This window comes from Dermochelys coriacea, chromosome 1 (assembly GCF_009764565.3).
Source record: "Dermochelys coriacea isolate rDerCor1 chromosome 1, rDerCor1.pri.v4, whole genome shotgun sequence".
Lineage (NCBI taxonomy): Eukaryota > Metazoa > Chordata > Testudines > Dermochelyidae > Dermochelys > Dermochelys coriacea.
In genome coordinates, this window is record NC_050068.2 from 229,362,194 (window position 1) to 229,389,579 (window position 27,386).

The 27,386-nt window shown below is 42.2% G+C and overlaps 1 protein-coding gene across 2 annotated transcripts in view; it reads right to left on the reverse strand.

Moving 5' to 3' along the window:
- The window catches only part of LOC119847316 (patatin-like phospholipase domain-containing protein 2), a 40,498-nt gene extending 25,574 nt beyond the window's left edge, over window positions 1-14,924 (reverse strand). The window contains exons 1-3 of one of the 2 annotated variants that reach the window (XM_038381991.2): window positions 14,422-14,924; window positions 3,756-3,988; window positions 2,661-2,726 (exon numbers count right to left, since the gene is read on the reverse strand). In XM_038381991.2, the coding sequence (XP_038237919.1) occupies window positions 2,661-2,726; window positions 3,756-3,988; window positions 14,422-14,608 (486 nt within the window). In that variant the 5' untranslated portion in view covers window positions 14,609-14,924. The remainder of the gene's footprint in view (window positions 1-2,660; window positions 2,727-3,755; window positions 3,989-14,421) is intronic. The other variant, XM_043515641.1, reaches the window with a different exon arrangement.
- Window positions 14,925-27,386: the final 12,462 nt, after the last annotated feature.

Sequence of the window (27,386 nt, forward strand, 5' to 3'; positions counted from 1 at the left end):
CCCTCTTCCTTCTTCCCCGTTTTTACTAAAAAAAGGCTGATGAAAGCAAAACAACTAAGTTGATGCAACATTATGGTTTACCACAAAAAAGATTAAGGTAGTAAGATTAACTTTTTCCCCACAATGGACATGCATGTCTGACTTGTTTGTGTTAAATTATAATGTTGCAATAACTTGTTTGGTTTTTAACTTCCCTCTTTTTTAGTAAAAAAAAGAGGGGAGTGGAGGGGCAGCAGAGAATAGGTGCGGCATGTGCGTTGCAAGAAAACCTAAGCCATTCCAAGCAATGGCTCCTTGCAGTGATTTGAGGTAGACCAGGGGTTGGCAATCTTTCAGAAGTGCCAAGTCTTCATTTATTCACTCTAATTTAAGGTTTCAGTGCCAGTAATACATTTTAATGTTTTAGAAGGTCTCTCTATAAAATATAATTAAACTATTGTTGTATGTAAAGTAAATAAGGTTTTTTAAATGTTTAAGAAGCTTCATTTAAAATTAAATTAAAATGCAGATCTTATCAGTTTAGTGTGATCCTTGCCCTTGCTTTTCCTTGCTGAGTTTTCCAATGTCTGGCACGTATTTGGATAGTTTAAGTTGCACAGAGGCTTCTGAGTGATCAGTTGTTAACTGGCTCCAAGAGGGACAGAGGACAGATTTCATGTGTGAAAATACCTGTTCACACAGGTATGTGAATCCAAATGCTAAAAGCATTGCAAACGCAGTTTTCTTCAAACAGTTAAATTTCACTGGCAGGGACATCCAGCAGGTCAGAATAGAGAACCCATGATCTCTCTCGGTAGCTTTAAGTGCACTCTACGGATCTCCAAACTTTGATGCCCACAATTCTGAGCTTTTAACTGAATGAGCTACATTTCAAAATCTTCAGCACACATCCATTGAAATACAGACAAATCCAGTTGCTTTCGTTGAACTTTTTAAGTTTAATTAGAAAAGAAAGCATTGGGCCAAATCGCTGGAAATCTTGAAATCTGTCAGAAAATTCTGATTCCCGTTCTTGCATGTACATTCCAATCTCATCGACACTGACAGTGCAATGTGTCGATAGCTCTTTTATGTGTTGGAAGTAGCAGAAAGTCAAAGTTCGAATAGCCCGAGAAAAAAACGCTAGTTTTACAACAAATGACTTCCAGATTTCATAAAGATCCAGAACCATTTGCCCTGCACCCTGGAGACGGAGGATGAGTTCATTTACGTGAGCGGTGATGTCAGTTAGAAACATGAGCTTACACAGCCATTTGTCATCATCCAGTTCGGGGTAGTTTTGTCCTTTTTCTGACAAAAAGGCCTTGATTGCCTCAAAACAGTTTATGAAGCGCACCAAAACCTTGCCACAACTTAGCCACCAAATGTTGCTGTGAAGTGAAATGAATGGACATCTAACTTTGCTTTCTTAGGAGTTGACATTTTGTCAAATGTATCCTTCAATTTACAGTGGGGGAAAAAAATCCCAACAGATGGCACACAACGTCAAACACAATGTGCTGTTCCACGTGACATGATAAGATATAAGCAGCAAATCAAGACTTAAAATATTCCAGTACAGCGGCGCTGGAACAATTTTTAAGGTGGGGGTGCTGAGCTGCGCCCTCTCTTGCCCCTGTCTGCACCCCTCACTGCCCCAGGCTGGGACCAATGGGCCACAGCTGAGGGCAGCTTTAGAGCCCTAGGCCGGTGGCCGGAACTCCAGGATGGCAGCAGAGTGCCCAGGACTGGTGGCTGGGACCCAGGGCCAGCAGCGGGCTGAGCAGGGACCCCGGGTGGCGGACGGGACCCCGGGTGGCAGGGGGCCGGCGGTAGGACCCTAGGTCGGCAGCAGAGCTGCCGGACCCGGTGTCTGGGACCCAGGCAGTGTGAGTGCCACTCAAAATCATCTCATGTGCTGCCTTTGGCACGCATGCCATAGGTTGCTGACCCCTGGTGTAGACAGTCATTAATGGGAGATTTCAAAATTCTAAGGATGGATTTGAAATATGTTGCTTTAAGAAAGAGGCCTTTTAACCATTACTCCCTGGGATGTGCTGAAAGAAGAGAACAATTAACGTTTCACTTTTATAACAATCTCCCCATACTGAAGTTAGTTTGAGTTTTCAATTTAAGTTATATCCTGTTTAAAAATGCAACTTTAAATGTGCATTAAATAGCTTATTTGCATTCATGTTACTGTGTATTAAGTGGTTCTGTTGTGAAACACATAGAAGTGCAATATGGTCTGTTACTAGGATACTTATTTCCTGACAAGTATTTAAGAGACCAGCCCTACACCCTTACTCACATGGATGGTCTCACTGGCTGTGTCTACACTAAACATTTTTCTTAAGCTTTCCTACAATTGCTAAGTGCTCATTTAAATAAACCAGCCTTTTTAGTAAGTGTGTCACCTAACTCTGCTTAGATGGAAATTTAAGGGGAAAAAACTGCTGTAAACGCGGCCATTATCTTCCCTTTCGTATCGTCTTACATACGTAATGTTACTTTACTATATGCAAAAGTTAAAGCCAGATATAGCTTCAGTACCATGAACCTGAGCAAAGTACTCATTTTTAGTAGAGTAACCAAAAATATGTTCATACATTATCTTTCAAAATTTCCTACATGGTTATCAAACTAAATTTAGCACTTAGGAGGAAACAATGCAGACTTACCACACCTCTGAATGATGGTGGAATTAGGCCACAATAAATAGGAACAAACGAGCTACAAATTAAAGCCTATGGAGAAATGAGATTATATACATAAATTAAACAGCAATTTCTCTAGTATTGAAAACTATTGTATAATGATGATACACACATGTCTTGATTTAATGTTAAAGTTTATGATAATATTAAAGGGACATCGAAATCTATTTGAAATAAAGTTGACAAACTCACTTTTTGAATTAGTTTAAATATATACAGCTGCCCCTTCCCATTCTCCAGAGTACCTATGCCAAGCTGTAGTTTTGCAATCACTTCCCTTTTTTTTAAAAAGGGTTTCTCTCCTATTGTTCTGTGAAAATTCCACAACACCAGAGGAAATGACTGATTATACAGAGGAAGTGCTGTCAAATGCATAAACTAAACTAAAAAAAGAAAACAACTGAAATTAGAGGGAGAAAAGCATTATTTTAACAATAGGAGGTGAAAAGTTTCCAGACAGAAGCGTTTTGTTTTTTTTTAAAGTGCCCCTCTAAATAGGTCTAGATAAAACCCTTGTACCCCAGTATTTATTAAAAGGTGTCTTTACAAACCAGAAACCAAAAAAAGTAACCATTCCATCTCCACAGAGATACTCCGAATATAATAGGTATAGTATTAGATACAACCATTGCATGCTTGCTCTTTCATTATGGATGAGATAAAGAGCTCAAAATAGTCAGCAGCAGCCGTATTCTTAGTTCTCAGTCATTTTTTCTCATCACATAATTGCCTTTCAGCTTTTACAGATAAAACAGTTTGCACCTTAATTGGATATGCAGAGTTTTCAAGTAAATCTTCATTCTACAATATTAATCTTTCATAATAGAACATGTATGGCATCATTTTTGATGTTTAGTTTCCCCAATAAACATAGCCTCAAGAACACACATCATGACAAATCTGAAGTGACCATTCCATCATTGAGGGAGTTATTCCATGATAATTCAAGGATTAAACAAAAAGAAATGCCAAGGATCAATCTACACTTGGACTTAAAACTTAGAAAGCTAAATTGTGGCAACTTTTAAAGTTGTCATAATGGTGATCAGGAACACATACCTGAACAATTTCTTCTTTAGAATTAAAATTGGATACCAACACATTTTTGCCATCTGACGCTCTGGTCAGTGAAATACACAGCTTGCCTGCTGACAACTGGTGAGTATTTTCTGGAAGGTTTTTGAATAGTCCATCTCTTATTATCTTAATCACATTAAAAGAAGGATGAAGTGGACCAAGACTTCGCTTTCTGGCTTCTTTGGCTAACCCCAGAACATCTGCACAAGCTTCAGCTGAAAAACAGAATATGTTTCCTTTGAGACTGGAGGCAATTTCTACAGAGGATAAAAGTATTAAGATTATTTCCCCAGTGACACGGTCTCAAGCCTCTAGATTTTCTCATGCTTATTCAGATCATTAAAACAAAAACTTTGTATAAGGTACAGTGATATTACTATTTATGACTCATCTAGTTTAAGTCTAAACATTCAAGTTCAAGTTGCTAAACTTGTAAATTTGAACACTGCCACTAGATTATTTAAGTATGTTGTTTATTGTAATACAAGATGAAAATTCTTTTTAAAATGTGTTTTATATCAAGAGCATACATGCTTCATTATCAAGTCTACTGTAGAGTTTATGCTCCAGAAGTCTGCCCTTTTATGTAGCAACTAGGAAAACAACAACTGAGTTTTCCATAAGTATATTACTATGGAAAAGACAATGAAAGTTTATAATGTACATGGCACACACATTTTAAAGTGATTATTCAACAACATAAATTAAGATACCAGAAAACCTAAGGATCACCTCAACCAGCTATACTTGTTGAAATACATCTTGCCTTGTCTAACACTATGGTTTTAGGGCATTAACAGACATTTATTTTAGGCAACATATCCTCAGCGACGGAAGCTAATTCCAGAGTCTGGACTCCACCACTGAAGGAATTCCTGCCACCAGAAGTTTATTAGCTCAGGCTCCCAAGATCCCAACTGTAACCAGAGCACATGGGATGGGAGGTCCTTTTGTAGCGACTTGCAAAGCTCTAAATCACATATGGTTTTATAAGTAAGTCAGTATCTTGAACAATACCCAGAAACAATTAACTAAGTCAAAACAGAAGTGCAACATGCTCCCTGCAATTACCACCACAAAGCAATTATATTGCTGCTTCACACACCAGTTCTGGAATATCACATTTAGTGAGTAAAGGGCTATGTTAACATCTGTGATTCAAGATAACATCCTTAGATTTATGCAGAAATTTCACTTCAAAAACCTCAAACAGGTCATCTTGTAGAAGAACTTTGGACTCTGATATTGCATATCATACTATGAACTTCTGAATGTAATCTGAAAATGTCTGCTCTACAATCTTATGTTCTTATTGCTTACAAACTAAGGCTAAGATTTTGTCATGGATTTTTTTAGTAAGTCATGGACAGGTCACGAGCAATAAACAAAAATACACAAAGCCTGTGACCTGTCCCTGACTTTCACTAAAAATATCCCTGACAAAATGGGGAGGCAAGTTTCCCCCTACCCCACCTGGGCAGCTGCAGGGGTCCCCCCCAGCCCCCGCCATGGCTGGGTAGCGGCGGGGGGGGACGGGGACGGATGGCTGAGAGCTCCAGCCCTGGGGCAGAAAATGTCATGGAGGTCATGGAATCTGTGACTTCCGGGACATAATCGTAGCCTTACTTATAACCAAGGCTCCGTGTTTGTCACAGAGGTCGCACGGAAGTCATGGATGCAGTGACTTCCTGCAACCTCAGTGACTTCTGCAGCAGCTGGTATGGCTGACCCCAAGGCCACCCAAGCAGCTGGCCCTGCTGGGGACAGCTGCTTGGGCAGCCTTGGGGACAGCCACACAGGCTGCTCCTGGAGCAGCTCTGCAGCCAGCTGCTTGGATGACCCTGCAGCCAGCTCTGGCGGCCACGGGCAGCGGCCGATGGGGCTGGCCACGGGGATTGCCTGAGTAGCAGTCCCAGGGGCAGCAGGAGCAGCCACAGCTCAAGGGCTCCTGGCAGCGATCCTGGGGCGGCCAGAGCAGTGGCTGCCCCCCTGGACCGCCTGCCAGCAGCGGCCAGAGCAACCGCTGGCCACCCAGGGCTTCCCCTGCCCTCACCAGTCGCAGCTGGAGTGGCAGTGGGACCATGGGGCTCCCCCCCCACAGCTGGTGCCATGTCTCCCTCCCACAGCACCCCCCCCCCCTTACAGTACTCCCACAGTACAAGATTCAATCAAGGGTATTTATGGTATAAGTCATGGACAGGTCACGGGCCGTGTGGCTGATTTTTTATTTTTTGCTCGTGACCTGTCCATGACTTTTACTAAAAATACCCACGATTAAATCGTAGTCTTAGTTTTATCCCATCTCCAGCAAAAGACAACCTGCTGACAATGATGTTGTTTCCATACCCAATCAGAGCACAAAGCAGCAGTAGTCATCTTATGCCATATCCAAGAGACTGGTACCTGAACTTTTTCTTACACCATCTTAGAACCATTCAGAGATGCATAAACTAAGGACTTGTCTATATTTAGGGAATTTTAGGGGAAATTCCCACCAGTTTTGTTCAGCATCTATATAAGAGAAAAGCCAGTACACAGACCAGTTTGGGAACTACCTCTCTCTAGAATCTTCATGCCAATGTAGATCTGATTGACAAATGTTTTACAGAAAGATTCAGTTACTTCCACTCCCTGAATTTTTGCTTTTGTTTATCTCCCCAACTGATAAATTTCACCTCCACAGAAGTTTCAGCCAGTGCACCCAATCATTTATACCACAGCTAAATAGGAATACATTTAGCTGCACCACGAAGATCAAATCATGGCAGCGAAGACTATATTCACAAACACTTAAACCATCCCAACAGTTCTGTCTGTACTTTACAATTGATTTAAGGAGCTTCCCAGTGCTTATCACGCAGATTTGCTTGCCTTAAAAAAAAAAAAAAAAAAAAAAGACAAGTTCACAAATAACAGGTTATTATCCCTAAACTGACATGCTGCAAGGTTATCTGAAAATGTTTTTCAGAACTTATCTATTTAGAAGTGAGTTATGGAACAAAAGTATATAAGGATTGACCTGCTGAAATAAGTGTGTGCAGATCACCCTCAATTCCCAACAAGATTTACTCTTTTACCCAGATGACTCAGCTGATTTATGAAAGTAGCCACTTTTTGCTGCACTTCTTGCACCTGATGTGCAGCAGTTTGAAATTTACTTACTCCTGGCTCAATGAAGTCAACCCTGATACTAACAAGTTATTTTGGAAACCATCACTCCTACAGATTAAGTGTTCTTGATTAATCCAATTTCTACTCATGTGTTAAGACTGTTTTATTCTTCTCTCTAGACATAAATCTTGGATATGCTTAGAACTACACGGTTCAGTGGTCTTTTAAACTCAAGATTTTTAGCACAACTGCACTTGCTTCTATATTTGTTTCCAGGAACTGCTTATAGAGGTAAATACTCTCTCAGGTACAAACTAAAAAAGAAATTCTAAAATACAGATTATTCAATTTTGAGCAGTACAGCATGTCAGTGATGCTAGACACAATACAGTAGCAGTCTATGATTCAGAGACACTCATTTTAAAACACTTTTTCAGAAGTCAGAGCTTCCATCTTTATGTATTTATTCTTAAAAAGGTAAAAATTATGAAGTTGTCTAAGCAAGAGGAAAAATCAAATGCTTTTCATGCTTTAAGGAAGGATATGATATTTTTGGTTGCATTTACATAACTCAGTGGTTTAGTTTTCAAATATTGCATGCATACAAGTGTGCCCAAACAATTATTCTATCCAGTGTGGAAAGTATATTATGTGTCAAATAGTGTGCTACTTCAGAATTGTAGACTGCAGGCTTCTAAACAAATAAGCAGCCAAGAAATTTTCTAATGTATTGAACAAATTTCACAACCCGGCAAATAAAATAATTCTCAGTTTCATCCATTAAAGACATCAGAATTTCACACTATAATGTAATGAAATATTTGACTGAAGTTTCATATCACAAAGACAGCAAAACCACAGTCAATTTAAAGCACATTAATGGCATGCTATTCATCTTGAATAGGTGGGCACACATCTTACTGCATGTGTTCGGAAGAGCTGTAGTTAACAGGGCTTCCTATGTGCACAGGGATCCAACCTAAGCAAACACTATTTTGCAAAAAGAAAAGGAGTACTTTTGGCACCTTAGAGACTAACTAATTTATTTGAGCATAAGCTTTCATGAGCTACAGCTCACTTCATCGGATGTTTTGCAAGTGTGGCAGCAGACAGAATAAGGTTGAGGTCTGATTTTTTTTTTTAAGAGGTCCTGAGCATTCAAGCTTTCATTGTAAAGTTTGTGATGTCCAGTACCACTGAAAATGAGGTCCTAAGTGACCTAGCCCACAACAGAAATGGCAGGGAACACAAATCTCCAGACTTTTCAGCCTTGTACTCAAGGGCAGATGTACATTACCCCACACAAACACTTATGTTGAGTATTAGGTAAATTGGTACTTAACATAATTGTTTAAAGTGACAAGCTATGAGATTCACACTATGGCCACGATGATCAGAAGCAATTAGTGATTTTAAGCAACTCAATTCATGTGTAATCAATATTAGATATCTTAGTTTTCCTGAAGTCCGATTTACTGAAGTTGAGTCTTTTGCCCTCTTTGAAAATCTGGCCCATTTAAGATATCAATCTGGGATCCAAAATCATTACTCACTTTTGAAAATCTAGTCCTAATTGTAGAGAGACTCAAATTAATTACCAGTTTGACAGTAATATTATTCTTAGTATTAACTAAATATTGTATGCTGTTGTACAAAAAACAAACCCACAACACAAAAAACAAATAGCTGTCAAAAAAGGTTCCACTTTCAGTGAGAGAAACAATGTTTGAAAATCAAATACTTCTTTGCAAACTAAAAGTTTCTAAACAGACATATAAGTTTGGATTTCTGCTCTTACTGGAGTATTCTAAATTCAAAGCATCCATCAATTTTTTGTTTAAATCCTCACACTTCTGAAATTATTTGCTAACATCTTTGGTCTGAGTTTCCTCTTCTACCTTGCGCTTGTAGTACAGAAATTTGAACAGGTCAATGACCTGCACTGACCTTGTCTCTACTGTCAAGTAATCAGTCATACCACAAGTCACCTGAGGCTCAACTCACCCTTCTTGTCCAATCACAGGGCTGAAAACCAACAGTTTACTAGGGCTGCTATTCATCAATATCAGATTGACATTTTCCCTTCTCCCTGGCTTAACTTCCATAAAGGAAGTTAAACTACCCATCAGAATGCAATTTAACCTAGAAATTTAAATCAATAAAAGTTTACTCAACTCATATATGAGAAGTACACAATACTTAAACATAATTAAGTAGTAAATATTGGGAAATCTATAAATAAATATTTTGCCATTTGCCATTAAGGGAGAAACTAGATAGGAAGGTTCCCAAATGGTGGGCATAAAAAGGACTAATGAGGTAAATCCCCACTTAGTGAAATGCATCTGTGTGGTACTATTGATATACAATTGTGCAAGACTTATCTGGAGCACGTCACTGTACTAAATGTGTGAAATCAAGTATTGCCCATTAACTGTACAATTTTTAAAGACTCTTATTATCTCTGATGATATCCCACTATTACACCATTTCTCTTACAAGGACAAGGACACACAATGCAAAATAAAAGAAGCAGAATCACAGAGAAATATAATTTTCCTCCTGCTTCAAAAAAGTAATGGACACCTGAATATATGGGCTTATAAGAGAAGTGTCTCCTCAACTTAATGACTAATAATTATTAATTGTTCTACAAGGGACTAAAAACCTGTCACCTACTCATGATGAGTAACATTTCTAGTCAAATGTAGAACATACTTTTCAAACAGCATAATCAAAAGCATTTGTATACAAGAACTAATATTTTAGTAAATGATCATAGCATATACCTTGTTAAAGCTAATGGATTCTGAAACTGGCATTCTATTTCACAGGATAAGCCAGAAATTTGACATGGGGTTAAAAAAAATGCACAAGTTTCATTTGTACATAAACTACTCCAACAGCCTTTTCTAAAGTCAACCCGTTTTCCTAGACTGCTTTAAGCAGGATGGATTGATTTAAATCAAACAATTTAAATCACCAAGCAGGAAACCTTGATTATTCAAGTCAATTTTAATCTTGTTTTGCATTTGTACTTTTCGTTATTGTTCTAAAGACAGGATGATTCTCATTGGTTGCTAACCATTAAAATGCTGCTTTGCAACTAAATATAGCCTTTACACTAAATTTAGTGCTTCTTTTTGCTATCCAGGAGAATATATATTATTTATTTAAACAATTATATATCAACTTACATTTATTCAATTCTTAATTTTTACATATTTTATTACGTTGGAAAATGGCAACTGATGCCTTTCGTATTCACTAGATTTTTTTTTTAAACTTGTGATTTGTGTGAGCTATATTTGGATGGAAATTTGAAGTCCATTAAAAATGAACCAAAACAGCATTTACCTTTTTTTTAATTAGTTAAAACTATCTTAAATGCGCTGGATACATAAACAGTATAAAAAGCTTATCAAAGCATGTTTTGAATATAAAACTAATTCACTTATTAATTGGAAGGATTGTTTCTAGTCCCCTTCAAGATTTTTAGGAGTAACAGATCTCATCATCTCAGATCTAGCTTTTATTCACCAACCAGAAGAGGAAAACAAGCTTTCCTGCTTTTCAACTCCCATTTGGTTTCTCAACTTTGAATGAGCTAATCGTTGAACTGAAGTCGTTAAATAAACTGAAATGAAGAAACTAATCTCTCTGCACCTGCAGAACAGGCTACTGATCTCCAAAAACTGATATAGCACTTCAACAGGCTCTGGTTCCATGCACTTGGAATGTGACTTCCTTCATCAGTTCAGTGCCCTGACTTGCTTAAAAATTTCAGCAAACATGTATTGCTTAATACTTTTTATTTAAAGTAAATGATTTAATAGATTCTATTAAGGTCTTAACATAGGCTGTAATTTCAAGTTTAACTTTAAATAGGTTTGTTCTTAAAAACAAATCTGTATTTAATTTTTAAAAAAAATCCATTTATTCTTTTTTTTTTTCCCAGAAAATTATTGGATTGTTTTTTTGTTGAAGGACTGCCACTTTTAGGTCTGTAATCGAGTTACCAGAGAGACTGAAGTGTTCTCCAACTGGTTTTACAGACCTAAAAGTGACAATAATTCAACAAAACAACTTCAAAAACAGACTCCAATGAGAGACTGCTGAATGGGAATTAATTTGCAAACTGGATTACCCCCCCTCCCCCAACTGTTCCTCACATGTTCTTGTCAACTGCTGGAAATGGCCCACCTTGATTATCACTATAAAAGGTGTCTGTCCCCCGTCCCCCCCCCTTGCTGGTAATAGCTCACCTTAAGTGATCACTCTGATTACAGTGTGTATGGTAACACCCATTGTTTCATGTTCTCTATGTATATAAATCTCCCCACTGTATTTTCCACTGAATGCATCCAATGAAGTGAGCTGTAGCTCATGAAAGCTTATGCTCAAATAAATTTGTTAGTCTCTAAGGCGCCATAAGTACTCCTTTTCTTTCTGCGAATACAAACTAACACGGCTGCTACTCTGAAACCTAGGATTATCTTGTAATTGAAACCAATGACAACTATAGGATTAATCCACAAGGAGGAACAAGAGTGTAACTCAGGGGTTCTCAAACTGAGGGTCAGGACCCCTGAGGGGATTACAAGGTTATTACATGGGGGGTCACGAGCTGTCAGCCTCCACCCCAAACCCAGCTTTTTCTCCAGCGCTTATAATGGTGTTAAATATATAAAAATGTGTTTTTAATTTATAAGGGGGGAGTCGCACTCAGAGGCTTGTTATGTGGAAGGGGTCACCAGTACATAAGTTTGAGAACCACTGGTGTAACTCTTAGGAGACATGCATGAAAGTCATATACACACAAAAAAAACCCTCTTTTTTTGGTACCAGCCAGTGCAGTATTTAGGTGCTACTCACAGCACATCTCATTGTGTCATAATATATTTAGCAATTGAAAATACCCAACTGCAGAATGGTGTACATAGAGTAGCTGATGAGCACATTCCCTGAGGCTCTGAGGTTCTGACAAGTATCTTATTTCAGCGAGGGACAGCAGGTTTGTATAATTTTTGGTGGTGACCAGAATGGGTCTAAGTCCCGCCCACCCCCCCACACCTGCCTAAGGCTTTGGGAGGGAGTTTGGGTAGTGTCTCTGGGCTGGGGTACAGGAGGAGTTGCAGGCTCTGTGAGGGAGTTTGGGTGCAGGGGGGGGGGTCGGGCTCTGGGAGGGAGTTTGGGTGCAGGCTCTGGGCTGGGGCAGGTGTGCGGGAGGTGCTTACGTCAGGCATCTCCCAAAAGCGACCTGCACACCCCTCTTGCAGCGGCTCCTAGATGGGGGGGACAGGGTCTCAGAGCGCTGCTGCCTGAAGGCACCGCCCCCGCAGCTCCCATTGGCTGCAGTTCCAATAGCAGAGGCGGTGCTCGGGGTAGGGGCAGCGCATGGAGACACACACCCCCCAGGGGCTGCAGGGACATGCCGGCCGATTCCAGGAGTGGCACGCCGCATAGAGCTAGGGCGGGAGAGAAGCTGCTTTAGCCCTGCAGGTGGTGGAGGTGGGGGTCCCTGGGCCCTTTTAAATCGCCCAGGGGTGATAGGCAGGGCTGGGAGATGCTCCAGGGGAGGCGCGCGGGAGCAGCAGGCAGGGCCAGGGGGAGAGACCTGGCCCCGAACATTTGTGGAGCCTGGCTCCCGTGCTCTGAATATTCCTGGAGCACAGGGACCACAGGGCCATACAACTCGCCGCCCCTGATTTCAGCTGACTTTTTCCTCTCTGCACCATACATGGACTCAAACCTTTTAAATTCCTCTAACTCCTAAAGAGAAGGGGAAAAAAAAAAAGTTTAGAAGACTTTAAAATCATTGCAGGTCTCATTCATTCAAGAAGGAGAGTCCTCTCCTTTAGGATTAATTTTAAAGCACATTTTTAGAAGTTTCTCCCACTGGAGATATATATGTGCATTATGTTCACACACACACACACACAATTAGGAGATAACTACATGGGAAAACTTATCAGCATAATTATACTGATATATATATATATATATATATATGTATATATATATATATACACACACATACACACACACATCTAGTTATACTAGTATGACTCAACATACAGATGCTTTTATTCTGGAATAAGAGTATCTTTTCCCAGTTTAGTTACCTTACACTGCTTCCAAAGTGACAAACTGTAAAAATGCCACTCTTACTCCAGAACAAGTACTGTCTCATAAGGGTGTAATTTGTAACGTCATAAGTTAAAAAAAAATTAAAAAGGGAAAAATGGCTGAAAACTTAAAAACTGAATGGTAACAGACCACAAACCCCAGTAATGATTGAACATGGTGATATTCTAAACAGAAACTCTCCACCATGCTTGTAGCAGTTTCCATCGCTTCATACAGACTCTACACACGTCAGCTTCCGTGACATTTGGGGTTATTGTGCATGGGTTGCATTAAACTGGGAGATCTGTGCAGATTCGTGAAGACAGTGAATAGGGATGTGGGGGTGCTTACCTGTTTGTGGTTATTGTGTCTTGTATAGTGTGGGTGGCTGTGCTTCGATTTGTGTCTGGAGCATTCCGCTGGGAGATGTGTGTTTATTTGTACCGGGTCAAGTAATCACCACCTGTGCAGTCTCCCTCCTACAACCAGGGAAATTTTTGGGTGCAAGTGCTGCGGAGTAAAGGTGGCGATGGGCCGACTGGTCTAGGACTACCAGCATAACACAGATATAAGCAAAAAGAAAAGGAGGACTTGTGGCACCTTAGAGACTAACACATTTATTAGAGCATAAGCTTTCGTGAGCTACAGCTCACTTCATCGGATGCATGTGAGCTGTAGCTCACGAAAGCTTATGCTCTAATAAATGTGTTAGTCTCTAAGGTGCCACAAGTCCTCCTTTTCTTTTTGCGAATACGGACTAACACGGCTGCTACTCCGAAACAGATACAAGCTTCGCTGAAGCTGCCTAAACACAGACTGGCGGAGGACTGTCTGGTTGGCGGCCGATACCAGACCCAGGCACCGGCAGCGGCGACTGAACCATCCCTTCCAGCTGAGGCGACAGACAACTTCAGAGCAACCCTCCTCCTCCTCCTGCTGCAGGCTTGAGCCACAGAGCCGGGTGCCGGGGAGTTGTCCCTGCGCAGACAGGGCCTTAGTACATCATCTCCTCCCGATGGGCCAAACTTTTTCTGAAACAATTTGCTGACCAGCAGAATCCGGCACCAGACTTTCCATCTCCCCCCCCCCCCCCGCCTTTGGACCCCATATGGCGGTTCTGTCAGTGACACAAACAGACTCAGCTCAGACCTTCCCTCCTGCCCCGAAACACCTGGGACGCCGGGATACAGACACCCCCGCCCCCCCCCCCGCCCCGTGCCACGGACCCGAGCCCCCCCCCTCCACACACGGACCCCGCTCCCCTCACGGTTCCCCCTCGCCGAGTCCCGGATGTAGAGCGCCGCCTCCATCCTCTGACCCAGCGCCCGCCGCCCCCGACCCCGCGCTCCATCCCGTCACCCTCCCCCCATGCCGGGGCCGCCCTCCCGGGGAGGGCGCGGGGACGCACCCAGAGAGCCGCCTCCGATCAGTACGGCGCCGGCGAGGGCCCCGGCTGAGGCGCCGAAGATCTTGCGGGCGTCGCGGATGAGGTGCGGGGCGCGCTCCTGCAGGCAGGTGGCCGCCCCGATGTGATAGACGCCCAGGAAGCCGCAGCCGGCGAAGGAGACGCTCCAGCCGCGCTCGCGGTCAAACATCCCGGCGCGCGAGGAAAGGGGGAGGAGAGAGAGAGGGGGGGGGGGCGACCCAGCCTCCCGGGGCACAACGAGGGGCCGCTTCCGTGGCCGCAGGGCGGCAGATGACGCGACAGAAGCGCTGGAGCCGGCCGCGCGCCCCGGCCGGTTACTTAAAGGGCTCTGGCGACAGCCGCGGGGAGCGGCCGGGATGACACCAGGAGCCCCAGCCAATCAGCGGGGATATGCAAATGGCAAACTCCCCCCCCCCCCCCCCATCCTTCGGAGGTAACAGCGAGGGCCTGAGCCCAGGCGCTCGCTGTCCGGCGCTGCCCCCGCTGGGCTCTGGGGCGGGGCGAGGGCGGCGCCGTGACCCTGTGCGCGCTCCGCCGGCTCCCCAGCGTCCCGTCACCTGTCCGCCTCGCGCGGGCGCCTGGCCTTTCCTTTCCGCCCGGCTCCCCCCTCCGCCGCAGCCTTCGGCCCCCCGCTGCACCGCCTGCCGCCCTCGCTGCGGCCGCCGGCCCTCGTCCCCGCCGCAAGAGACCAGCCGCCCCCAGCTACCCATGCACCTGTTCCCACCCCTGCTTCCAACCCCCCCCTCCCACGACCCATCCCCACACACCTCCCCCCACACTTATTCCCTCCACTGCAGAGCCCGCCTCTACTCATTCCTGCTTCCCCCCCCCCCACCACCACACACACCCCCACCCCCAATGACACGGGTGAGGTTTATCGCAGGAGTGGGTGGGTGAGATTCTGTGGCCTGCGCTGTGCAGGAGGTCGGACTAGATGATCAGAATGGTCCCTTCTGACCTTAGTATCTATCTATCTATGAATCTACTCACTCCTTATCTCTCTCTCTTCCTTGTGAGGCCACCCTCCCACCACTGCCCTCCTGCAGTGAAAACTCCCTGCCTTCCACCCAGACAGACCCCTCACCCTTCTTACCTTCGTACAGTGCAGCTTAGTGCTCAACCATTTTAAGGGTATAGATGGCTCGTTTTTAAAAGAGCAGTCTCTAGCAATTTTATGTGACCAGTATTTTGCGTAGTCTCCCTTCAGTGATTCAGTACATGGCTTTGTAGTGGGTACATAAATTCCCTTTCTTATCGTCACTAAACAGAAAAGAGTTACTTGATTGTGAATTTGAGATTAAAACAATAAAAATCTTTTACAAATATTACTGAAGAATGACAGACTTCCACCACAAATTAATTCAGACAGGCAGGGAGAAAAGGTAATATTTGCATGGAGAGTTTATCAATGGTATTTATATCAGAGAAAGGTTTTTAATACGTGGGGTCTTTTCTGTTATATTTCAGGTAAAGAAAGTGAATAGACAGGTCTTGGTTCAAACGCTGTAGATGTGAATAATTTTGGTTTTCCCATGTGCCTGCTCATTTTCCTCAGAGATTAGGGCTAGTTTGTACCTTTAAGGCTAGTCCTGAGTACAGTGCCACCCCACCCCAGGAGCAGCTCTGGATGGGATGATCTTCAGGTGAGTGGAAGTTACTACCAAGCACAGTTCCGATAACTATGAGTAGGGCCCTATCAAATTCACAGCCATGAAAAATGAGTCATAGTCTTAAAGCTGGTCTCCCCCATGAAATCTGGGCTTTTGTGTGGTTTTATCCTATACTATACAGATTTCATGGGGGAGACCAGTGTTTCTCAGATTGGGAATCCTGACCCAAAAGAGGGTTGAGGATCACAGTATTGCCACCCTTACTTCTGTGCTGCCTTCCAATATGGGCATCTCGAGATTAGTGGCTGTTAGCTGGGCACCTAGCTCTGAAGGCAGTGCCCCACTGGTAGCAGGACACAAGAGAGGGTAGCAATACCACATACCATGCCATCCTTGCTGCTGCTGGCAGCTCTGCCTTCAGAGCTGGGCTCCTGGCCAGCAGCCGCTGCTCTTCAGCTGCCCAATTCTGAAGGTAGGGCTGCCACCAGCAGCAGCGCAGAAGTAATGGTAACTACTGCAACACCCCCCTACAATAACGTCGTGACCCTCCCACAACTCCTTTTTTGGGATCAGGACCCTTAAAGTTACCACACCATGAAATTTCAGATTTAAATAGTAAATTTCATGATTTCAACCGTTTTAAAAATCCTATGATCATGAAGACAGGTTTCAGAGTAGCAGCCATGTTAGTCTGTATTCGCAAAAAGAAAAGGAGTACTTGTGGCACCTTAGAGACTAACAAATTTATTTGAGCATAAGCTTTCGTGAGCTACAGCTCACTGAATGCATCCAATGAAGTGAGCTGTAGCTCACGAAAGCTTATGCTCTAATAAATTTGTTAGTCTCTAAGGTGCCACAAATACTCCTTTTCTTTTTATGATCATGAAATTGACCAAAATGGACCGTGAATTTGGTAGGGTGTAAGTGGATGAAGCCTTTAGTATATAAACTCACAAAATACATATTTTAGACATGATCCAATGAGAGATGCATAGCTAAACTGAACAACCACTATATATGCTGGTCGTCTAATCTCACAAACACATGCCTTTCCTTTGTTCTCAGCATTCATGTGTACATTTAGGGACCAGGCCTGCAACCCATTTACAGGGGGAATCAATGGGATTGATCATGAGTATGGATTGTAGGAACTGGGCCTTAGACTGTAAATTGAGGCAAGAACTGTATACTTGCTCTTGCACACTTACATTGCTGTATAATTTAATACTTATTCCAACATAGAGGCAAAGGCAGAATACAAAAGTTATCCCAGAAAATATTTCCCCAAACCTTATTAATCCCAGGGGATCTCATGCTTTCCCCAAATACATCTTCCAAGGGTATGAAAGTGAGCATCTTTGCAAATTTGGGCTCATATGCCAAATGAGGACACAGGACACTGTGCAGTCTTCATCCTGGAAACAAAACTGCAGCAACAGCCAGCCTGAACATGTTTTTCATTCAGAGTAGAGAAAGAGTTCACTGGGAGTCATTGTTTCATATGCCAAACTGTTGTTTGGGTCCAGATTAAAATATTTTTAAAAAAGACTTAAGCAATATGAAAAGGAAGATTATTTTTTAACATTACTGAATCAGGTCCTTTATGTAACAAAGAGGACTTAAAATTAACAGTCTTAAGACTCTGGTAGAACCTGGCTGAATCCAGGCTTACTCCTTTTGACTAAAGTAATCACTAATCTTCATTATCTGTGAGGAGTTGGAAACTTTTAAGCCTGATGAAGCTGTGATCCAATTACTTCAAGATACTAATCAATGCACAGTCTCAGCTTAATAAGCATGTTCTATTTATATTGAGTCAAAACCAGAGACCCTTACCTATATTGCACTCATAAAATTCAATGGGAGTTTGCCTGCATAAGGGCTGAATAAAATCAGAGCTTTCGTCTGTCTTCTGTCATGTTAATATTCCAGTCTGGGGGTTTTTTTGAAGTATTTTAGTGGTCAGAGAGTATCCTGCCAAGTAGACAGAACAGAATGCAATTACTCAAACTGGATTTTATCCAGGAAACCAAAACTAACTCATTTTTACAGAAAGCATCGTATGGGTTTTAGTGACCCAAAGGGAGGTCAGGGCTTGGAGACCACAGTTCTACATTTCATCAAAGGCTCCCAGCAACATGTAGGAATAGTGCCACTATTGATTGAGGGAAAAGTGTTGCCTGTCCCCTCATCACTGCTTCCTGCAGCATTTGGGGTGTTACTGACTTGTTCTGAATCTATTTTGTTTATAGTGTCTCAGGAGATCATAACCCAAGGTCATGTAGCCACAGACCACATAAAATAAAAATTTAGAATGGCAGTCGGGTCCTGGTACATGACTAGATCTCCTAAGCACTAGTCATACAGATAATATAAACAATAAATGGGAAGTTGTTATAGATTAGTAATAAGGAGGCAAGTGTAAATCTAATAAGAATTTGATATGGTCCAACATTTGGGCAACATAGGATAGTAGGATAATTTTATACACTTAACGTTAAGCCAAAAGAAAGAGGCAAATGTTTAGATATTTTTAAAGATTGTTAGGGAAAGGTAGATATGAAAAACAGACCTTGCCATATTACAGCAGAGCCCATTAACAAATACATCCTGGGAAAACAGGAAAGTGCAGATTTTTCAATTATCCTGGTTATCAGATACTAAAAGGAACACATTGTGGTTCTTTATATATTCATTTGTATTGCATGAATTGCTTTAAGTACAGGCATTGTACAAAACATTAGAAGAACTTAAGTTACAGTAAGAAACTCATAATACTTTGCACTGCCATAGTGTTTTTCTTCCAAGGATCTTAAACAATCTTTACAATTTCCACTTAGGCATGTATTATCCATATTTGATAGATGGAGAAACAAGCATAACATTGACACAATACTAGTCCAGCCACATAAGTCAGCAAGTCATACCATTTGTCCATTACTTTGGCCAGAGACACGGACTTTATAATGTGCCGGAGGGTACTCGACCCCTCAGCTCTGCCTCTTCCTCCCCCTAGTCCACCTTTTCCCCCAAGTCCCTGCCCTGCTCTTCCCACCCTGCCTCTTCCCACCCTGCCTCTTCCTGCCACATTCTGCCTCCTCCCCTGAGGGTGTCCCCCCATTGTTCCTACCCCTCTCTCCCAGTGCTTTCTGCACACTACAGAACAGCTGATCTGTGGTGAGCAGGAGGCCCTGGGAGGGAGTGGAGAAGTGCTGATTGGTGGGACTACCAGTGGGTGGAAGGGGGAGCTGGCTGCCAGTGGGAGCTCAACACCAACTATTCTTTTTCCCCCTGGAGCACCCAGAGTCAGTGCCTATGATTTCAGCCTGGATCCATGAAAGGACATAGGGACTGCAACAAGTAACTTTAAGGTTACATGGGCACTCAGTGAAGAGATGGGATACCCAGGGTCTAGCTCCCCTGCTCCAATCAATCATTCTTTCGTTATTTACCCACAGTGGAACAGATTCAAGAGGAGAGACTGAGGGAGCCCCACATCAGAACATCCTATAGCCCAGTGGTTAGGGCACTCTCCTGAGAAAGGAGCTTAACAGCAGTCTCTCATGTCTCCCCATTAAGCAGTGTGGGGAATTGAACCTGGGTCTCAGGTCCGAGGTGAGGGGTCTAATCACTGGGCTAAAAGTTAGAAGGTGGGTGGTACCACCATCTCCTTCAGCAGCCAGATTATAATGGGATTTGATCCAGTAAGCCTACTGGATCAGGCACCACAGGGAAGATAGCTGCTTCTCCTTCTACTTTCTCTCAGTACATGGATTTCACTGGGCTTAGGAAGGAGATACGCATTCAGATGCTTATAGTGAGGCAGCACGACATATACCCAGAGAGGTAAAAACTTAGGTTCTAAAATTTAAATGCCAAGTGAGTTTTAGAGCCTACAGCGTTACGCAGCAGCTGAGTGAGAGTTTTGTGAATTGCAGTGGAGCCTAAAACTAGGCCACACGATATGTCTGTACTAAAGACACTATATTGGCATAACCCTATAGCAACCTACACTGACAGAAAGGGTTTTTATTCTCTGTAGGACAACCTCCCCAAACAAAGTTAGCCATGTCAACAGAAGCTCTCTTCCATCAGCATAGGGGATTTGTCAATGTAACTACATCAGTCAGGAGTCTGGGGTTTTCACATTCTTATATAGTGTGCTATATAGTAATAAGTGGAAAACTTGCAGTGCATGATTTGTGAAGTGCTTTGAGATTCTCTAAAGGAAAGTGCAATATAAGAGCTAAGAGGGTAAAGATAGTGTTTTAAATGGGAAGGAATGGATTGGTATAGTGAATTATATGATGCTGTCCTTTGCACTCAAAGATGGAGGGACAGGTAGGTATGAATGGCAGGCAAAAGGCAAAAAAGTTGGGGTGAGAGCTTGGCCAGGATCCTGCTCATATATATCTCATGTTGAGAGGAAAGGATACCATCCTCTCAAAGTAGTGATAGTCACTACTTGGAAACATTGTGAAAATCAGGACCTGATCTGTAAGACCTTTGATTTTTTAGAGAATAATGATAACCCATAGCTCTTATATAGAGTCTTGCATAAAGCACTTGACAAAGGAGTTAAGGATCATTTTACCCATTTTACCATTAGGGAAATGGGTACAAAGAGGTTAAGTAACTTACCAAAGGTCACCCCACAGGCTAGTGGCAGAGCTGGAAACGTCTTTTTGCCTCTAGCCATCCCTTTTACTTTATTGTTTAGCCATGAAGATATTTTATTTGGGGGCATACATTTAGTTTGAGCCTCTATTATGGTGTTTTTGTGTAGTTTCCATTCAGTTTGTAGGTAGGCCAAAAATAATTTGAAGACCAACTAGCAAAAAACAAACTAAACAGCAAAAAGAATGCAAGTGCATCAGAAGCCTACCAAACAGTCAGTGGGGCCATGGATGACAGATGCTAAAGGAGCACTCAGGGAAAATAAGACCATTGCAGAGAAGCTAAATGAATTCTTTGCATCGGTCTCCATTGCAGAGGATGTAAGGGAAAATCCCACATCCAAGTCATTCTTTTTAGATGTCATCTCAATCAGAGACAGTTGCTCAGATTTGTCAATAGGTTTTGGAACAAGTTGATAAATTAAAAACAATAAGAAGTCATCAGGACCAGATGGTATTCACCCAGCAGTTCTGAAGGAACTCAAATAGGAAGTTGCAGAACTGTGATATGTAATTGCTTAAATTAGCTTGTATGCCAGATGAATGGATGACAGATAATGTAGTGCTGGGTTTGTTTGTTAGTTAAAAGGCTCAAGAGGTGATCCTGGCAACTACAGTCCTGTAAGCCTAAACTTCAGTACCAGGAAAATTGGTTGCAACTATAGTAAAGAACAGAATTCTCAGACACATAGATGAACACAATGTTGGGGAAGAGTCAACACAGCTTTTGTAAGTGGAGAGGCATGCCTCACCAATCTATTAGAATTCTTTGAGGGGGTCAACAAACGCATGGACAAGGATCCGCATCCAGTGGATATAGTGTACTTGGACTTTCAGAAAGACTTACTAGGGTCCCTCACCAAAGGGTCCTAAGCAAAGAAAGCAGTTATGAGATATGTACGAGAGGATTTTTCTTCTTAAGAAACAAAGTAGGAATAAATGGTCAGTTTTCAGAATAGAGAGAGGTAAATAGCAGGGCTACCCCCCTCCACAAGAATCTCTACCGGGACCTATGCTGTTCAATATACTCATGAATGATCTGAGAAAAGGGATGTAAACAGTGATGTTTGCAGACAAAGAAAATTCCTCAAGCTAGTTAAGTCTAAACCAGACCTTGACAGAACTGATGCAAAACCTGGAGATACATTTCCACTGCTACAATGATCGACACCTCCCCCGACAACACACCTTTTAAGATCAATGGATCCTACACCTGCCTATCACATGTGATGCATCTCATCCAGTGCACTATATGCCCCAACAACTAGTTGGGTGAAACCAGATAGTCACAACAGTCTCAAACGAGCTCACACAAGAAAATGATAAAAAAAAATAAGTTACCTGTGGGTGAACACTTTTCACAAAGCAGTCACTCTATATCTGACCTCTCAGTCCCCATCCTCAAACCAAACCTGCACGAACACTTTCAAAAGAAGAGCTAGGAGCTTAAATTCATAACTTTACTAAACACTAAAAGTCATGAACTGACTACAGATACTGGATTTATGGCTTATGACTGGAGGGGTGTTAATGAGCCACTTATCTTGAACACATTTCAAGAGATCAACTACTTTATGCTAAACAATCTGTTCAAATCTTGTATTTAGCAGTGACACTTAGTTTCCCAGACCTGAAAAAGAGCTTAAACTCAATTTAAGCTCAGAAGTTTGTCTCTCTCACCAACAGAAGTTGGTCCAATAAAATATATTACCTCACCCACCTTGTCTCTCTAATATCCTGGGCCCAATACAACAACAACACTGCATACTTTTACAGACTGTTTGCTGAAGACCCAGATTGCATATTTCCTTACAGAGCCTACAAGCGTAACCGGGAAGCCCCTTAAAATGATCTCTTGTCACTTTGAGTTTAAGACCATTTTCCATATACTACAATTAACTAGCAGAAATGATCTTGGCTCCTTCTGTTCACCTGAGTAATACAAGGTGAGCATACTAATCTAGAAAGTCAGTTGCTTCTGGAGCTCACAGAGCAGCAATAGCTAGGAGTGTTTTAACGCAACTTCACAACCTCGCTAAGTAAAGATTTCTCCTGGATGCAGACCTTGACATAGTAATGCAAGGAACCTACAAGTTGAAATACTGCAATACACTCTATGTAGATCCACACGCAGAAAATACAATAATGCAGAATGTGTCTGCTTGCTTGTACAGAGGAATGTCTCACAGACAGCACATTTTCAACCTGTGCTCCATTATCTGCTCTGTCTCCCAATTTGTACTGAGGTGCAATTTGAAGTGTTGCTTTTAAGCCACTTAGTGCTTTGTTCATTATGCTTGTGGTGCTCACTGCTCAAACTTACAGCCCTCTGTTTTAATTGGCAAGGGGCTGGAAGCAGGGTATTTTCAGTTCTTCATTGTTTCCCTTGGGCTTAAAGGTGGGCTACACCTTTTAACTAACAAACACGCACATTTTTGTCGGGGAGTTCTTGGAGTTGGTGGGGAGCAATATAATCCAGGTGGATAGATTATTTCCTTCTTTGCACATTTATCTTAATTTGTTGGGCATTTTGTTTTGGCATATACTCTTTGGACTTTACATGAGTGCATACTTAAGTTAAATAAAATGAAATACAGATCCACATAGCAAAGGACTGGTCATCTGATGACCTAAGGTGCAAAGGTGGACATTACTGATCCAAGTGGAAAAAAAACAAAACAAAAACAGAGTCTCAGATAATGGCTTTTAAAGGCTGCCACTTTGTAGGAAGCTACTCAAGTGGATGCTGGGGGAGTATAGTATAAGCTTGATGGCTCAGTCCAGTAATATATGAGAAATCATTCAAGGTATAGTAGCCCTTTGTGTTTGTGGGGAAAAATAGGTCCATGTCTGTACAAATGAAATGAGCCACTTAAGTTTTTCAGAACAACAGTAACAACATTTAAGAAGTTTGGGAGTTTTTGGTAGACTTTTGTCATAGTCCATTCTTAAAGTGGTGGTATCTCATTAAAAAAACCAAAAGACATTTCAATTTCTTCTTGTTGTGATGTCAGTCACTCTCTCTCTCTCTCTCTCTCTCTCTCTCTCTCTCTCTCATATCCCCAACCTGCACCTTACAACCACACATACTGCTCCCTCTGCTGGACACTCCCCACACTGTAGTGCTGGGACCCAGTAAACTGGACTAATGTGCTTTAATTTTCCCTTGGCTTAAGTAGGCTCTAACATGGTTTCTGTCTAGCATATTTCCTAGGTATAGACTCTCTCTCTGTTACCCCTTTGTTATAAAGGCACCATACAAACCAGCTGCTCTTGGCCCCCAGGACGAATGCTGACCTCTCCTCAAACTCCCTAATAGCTTAAGCACAGCTTTTCCTGGAGCTCCAACCCCTGAGTTCACAGTTCTCCTATTCAATCGACACAGGATAGTAAAGTCAGACAGACTTTGCACAGGATTCTAAATACAGATACTCTTCACTTCGATACCATGAGAGATACACACAGTTCAATACAAAGCAAATGGGTGTGTGTATTTCCTTGCCTCAATTTCCTCACAGTTCTGGAGCATTCTTCAGGCATAGGCAGAGTCTTCTATGGAGGATGGTATCCTTTCTCTCCTTTCTTCTTATGATTCATAGATACTAAGGTCGGAAGGGACCATTCTGATCATCTAGTCTGACCTCCTGCACAACGTAGGCCACAGAATCTCACCCACCTACTCCTACGAAAAACCTTATACATGGCTTCTCAACCAAAACATCACATCAAATCTCACCCCCACCCTGGAGGTGGGGGGGGGGGCGAGGAGGGACAGAGAAGAGAATTGAATCCCTTTCTTTAACCTTCAACACCTGTTGTCAGGTGACTCCATTATCAGCCTCATCAGGTGGGGAAAATCCCTTGCCAGGTGATTCATTGCTTAAATAAGTTACTACCACCCTAGAGTTTAGCTTTGAAAAAACTGATTTGGCTTGGGCAGCTGTCATTTCTTGGTCCAAAGGTGCTCAGTGTAAATGAATGATCAAAGTTGAACACTTCTTTAGTATTAGCCCTGTACATGAATTTATTCTATTGTTTCTCATGGGTTTTAGCTCCATATGGGGGGGGGCAGGAACAAAGACAAGAAAAATGGAATTTGCATTCTCACCTAGATACAGGGATAGTCCCCAATATCAAACAGAATTCAGAAAGTGTACATAGACTCCCCAAATTGTCACAGTAGCCTTTAGAGCTCACAGCTGGATCCTGGTGGGCTCTCATGTGCCTATGATAGGATAGCAAACTGGGACTTTAGGGCCAGATTTGAAAATCCCTGAAACACTGGCAGACCAGGTGCCACCTCTTTCCAAGGCTTTAGGCCTCAGCAGAGCACTGACAAATTCATTTCTGGAAACCAGTCTGTTTCACCTGTGTGTTAGCATGGTTAAGATGGGTTTTGAACTTGTGGTGGGTTTACCTGCCCCACAGGGGCCATGTGATGTACTGGGGTACCACTGAGCCCACCTGTTCTACCAGTCTGGGCTTCTTTACATTGTCCTGCTGAGCCAGGCCTTCAAGCCTCCTCCAACACACAGGTAGGGACACATCCAGAAAGATAGACACTGAAATCAGCACTGCATGGGAAGGCTTCAACTACGGAATAGCCCAGTACTCAAGTGCACATCCCCTCTGGAGTGTAAGCCCAAAATTGTATCTTGTGCTGCACAGAGATCTGTACAATGTGAGCTCATCAAATTTGTTCCCTCCCTCAATGTGGAGGAAGATATGCACAGCTTTTTCTCCCCTCCACCCCCATTATGAATTTCACAAACTAGTTTTAGAGAAAACAAAAAAGTTTATTAACTACAAAAGATAATTAAGTGATTATAAGGGTTAGCAGACAGATCAAAGCAGATTACCTATGAAACAAATTACATACAAACTAAGTTTAAAGATATTAAAGAAACTGATTACAAATAGTAATTTCTCACCCTAAATGTTGTTTTAGGCAAATTGCAGTGGTTCTTGAAGGCAAGCTGCTCTTGCTTGAAGCTTAACTCTCCAGGATTTCTTTCACAGGCCAGACACTTTCCAGCCTGGGCTCAGCTCTTCTCCCCGCCCCCTTGTCTTTGTTTCTTAGATTTTCCACAGCAGCCATCTTGGGTTGGGATTCAGTGAGGAATGACCATGATTATGTCACTTTGCTGCCTTAAATAGGTTTTATATATGGCAGGAATCCTTTGTTTCCCAGTGTGATTCCCCCCTCTCAGTGGAAAAATACTTGTATTCTATCATGGAGTCCAGTACCAGAGGACTTGATCAAATGACCCTGCAGTGTCAAAGCAGCCATGAGTCAGAGATGGTTTGTAGCATCCCAGGAAAGCTCTCAGAAAGGTGGGAGATTAGCATCTTCAAAGACCTATTGTTCTCCCTAATGGTCCATTGACTTGTTCCCAGCTAGTCAGCCAGACTGATTGCATTCTGTCTGGTAGGCGTTCCCCAGGTGCAAACACTTGTGTAGTACAGATGTATATTCAATATTCCTGACTTTAAACACAAAAATGATCATGCATACAAATAGGATAATCATTCAGTAAATCATAACCTTTCCAATGATATTTCACAAGACCCATCTTGCATAACATACATTGCAATGATTATGACACAATCATAGAATATTAGTATAAAAAATATGTAAAGCAGTGTCACAGAACTTATAACAAGGTCTTTAGTGTTTAGACTTTGTGAAATGCTTAAGTGAGATTAATGCATGCATCATTTTACAATACTTATCACATGCTATAAGGTAATATTTAAATTTTTGCTTTGTAACTCTAAAAAAAATGTTTGCTCTGAAATTAAACTCAGGAGAAATCTCTAGACCATAAAGAAGGCCAATCAAAACTAAGAGGGCCATTGTGGGAAAGCACAATACAAAGACTTTATGAATTGCCCCTTTACAACCATGAAGAGGCTCATCTCATCATCTTGAATTCTGGAAAAGGACAATAAAAATGCAGACAAGAACATTTTTCATCTCTTTTGCTGTTTGAATTCTAACAAGGCTGGAGCTACAAAACAGATGCAGAGATGGCCACGGTCAACCTGGCTTAGCCCTAAAAGACAGTCAGAGCTGGCAGATTACTACAACTCTGTCATCTTTTGGGACCCATGGACTATAACTCGTTAGTGTATATATGCGTGCCGGCTTTAATCTTGTAATAACTCATTTAGTTTTTTAGTTAATAAATCCTTAGATAGTTTACTGTAGGATTAGCTATAAGCGTTGTCTTGGATATGAAGTCTAAGGTACAAAGGACTAGTCCTTTGTGACTGGGAGTACCCAGAATATTTTGTGATCTTTGGTGTATAGCAACTATCTGTCACTAAGTCAAGCTTGCCTGGGTAGCAAAATAGATTGGAATGCCCATGGGGACTGTCTGTGATCCCATGGTAAGACTGTTACAGTGCTTTAGGAGTTAACACTTGTTACTGGGTGGGTGAAATCTAATTATAGAACATACAACCAGTTTGGGGGTTTCTGCCCTGCTTCTTGAAAGTCTGCCCTAAGGTTAGCACTCACAGTCATGAGCTACTCCAGAAAGTGTGACAATCCCAATGTTTGTGTTGAAAGTGCTGGAAAATCTGGGCCCTTCATTTTGGAACCTGAATAGGAACGGAGATCTCTGGAAAAATCTGGCCACTATTATGTAAATTGAGG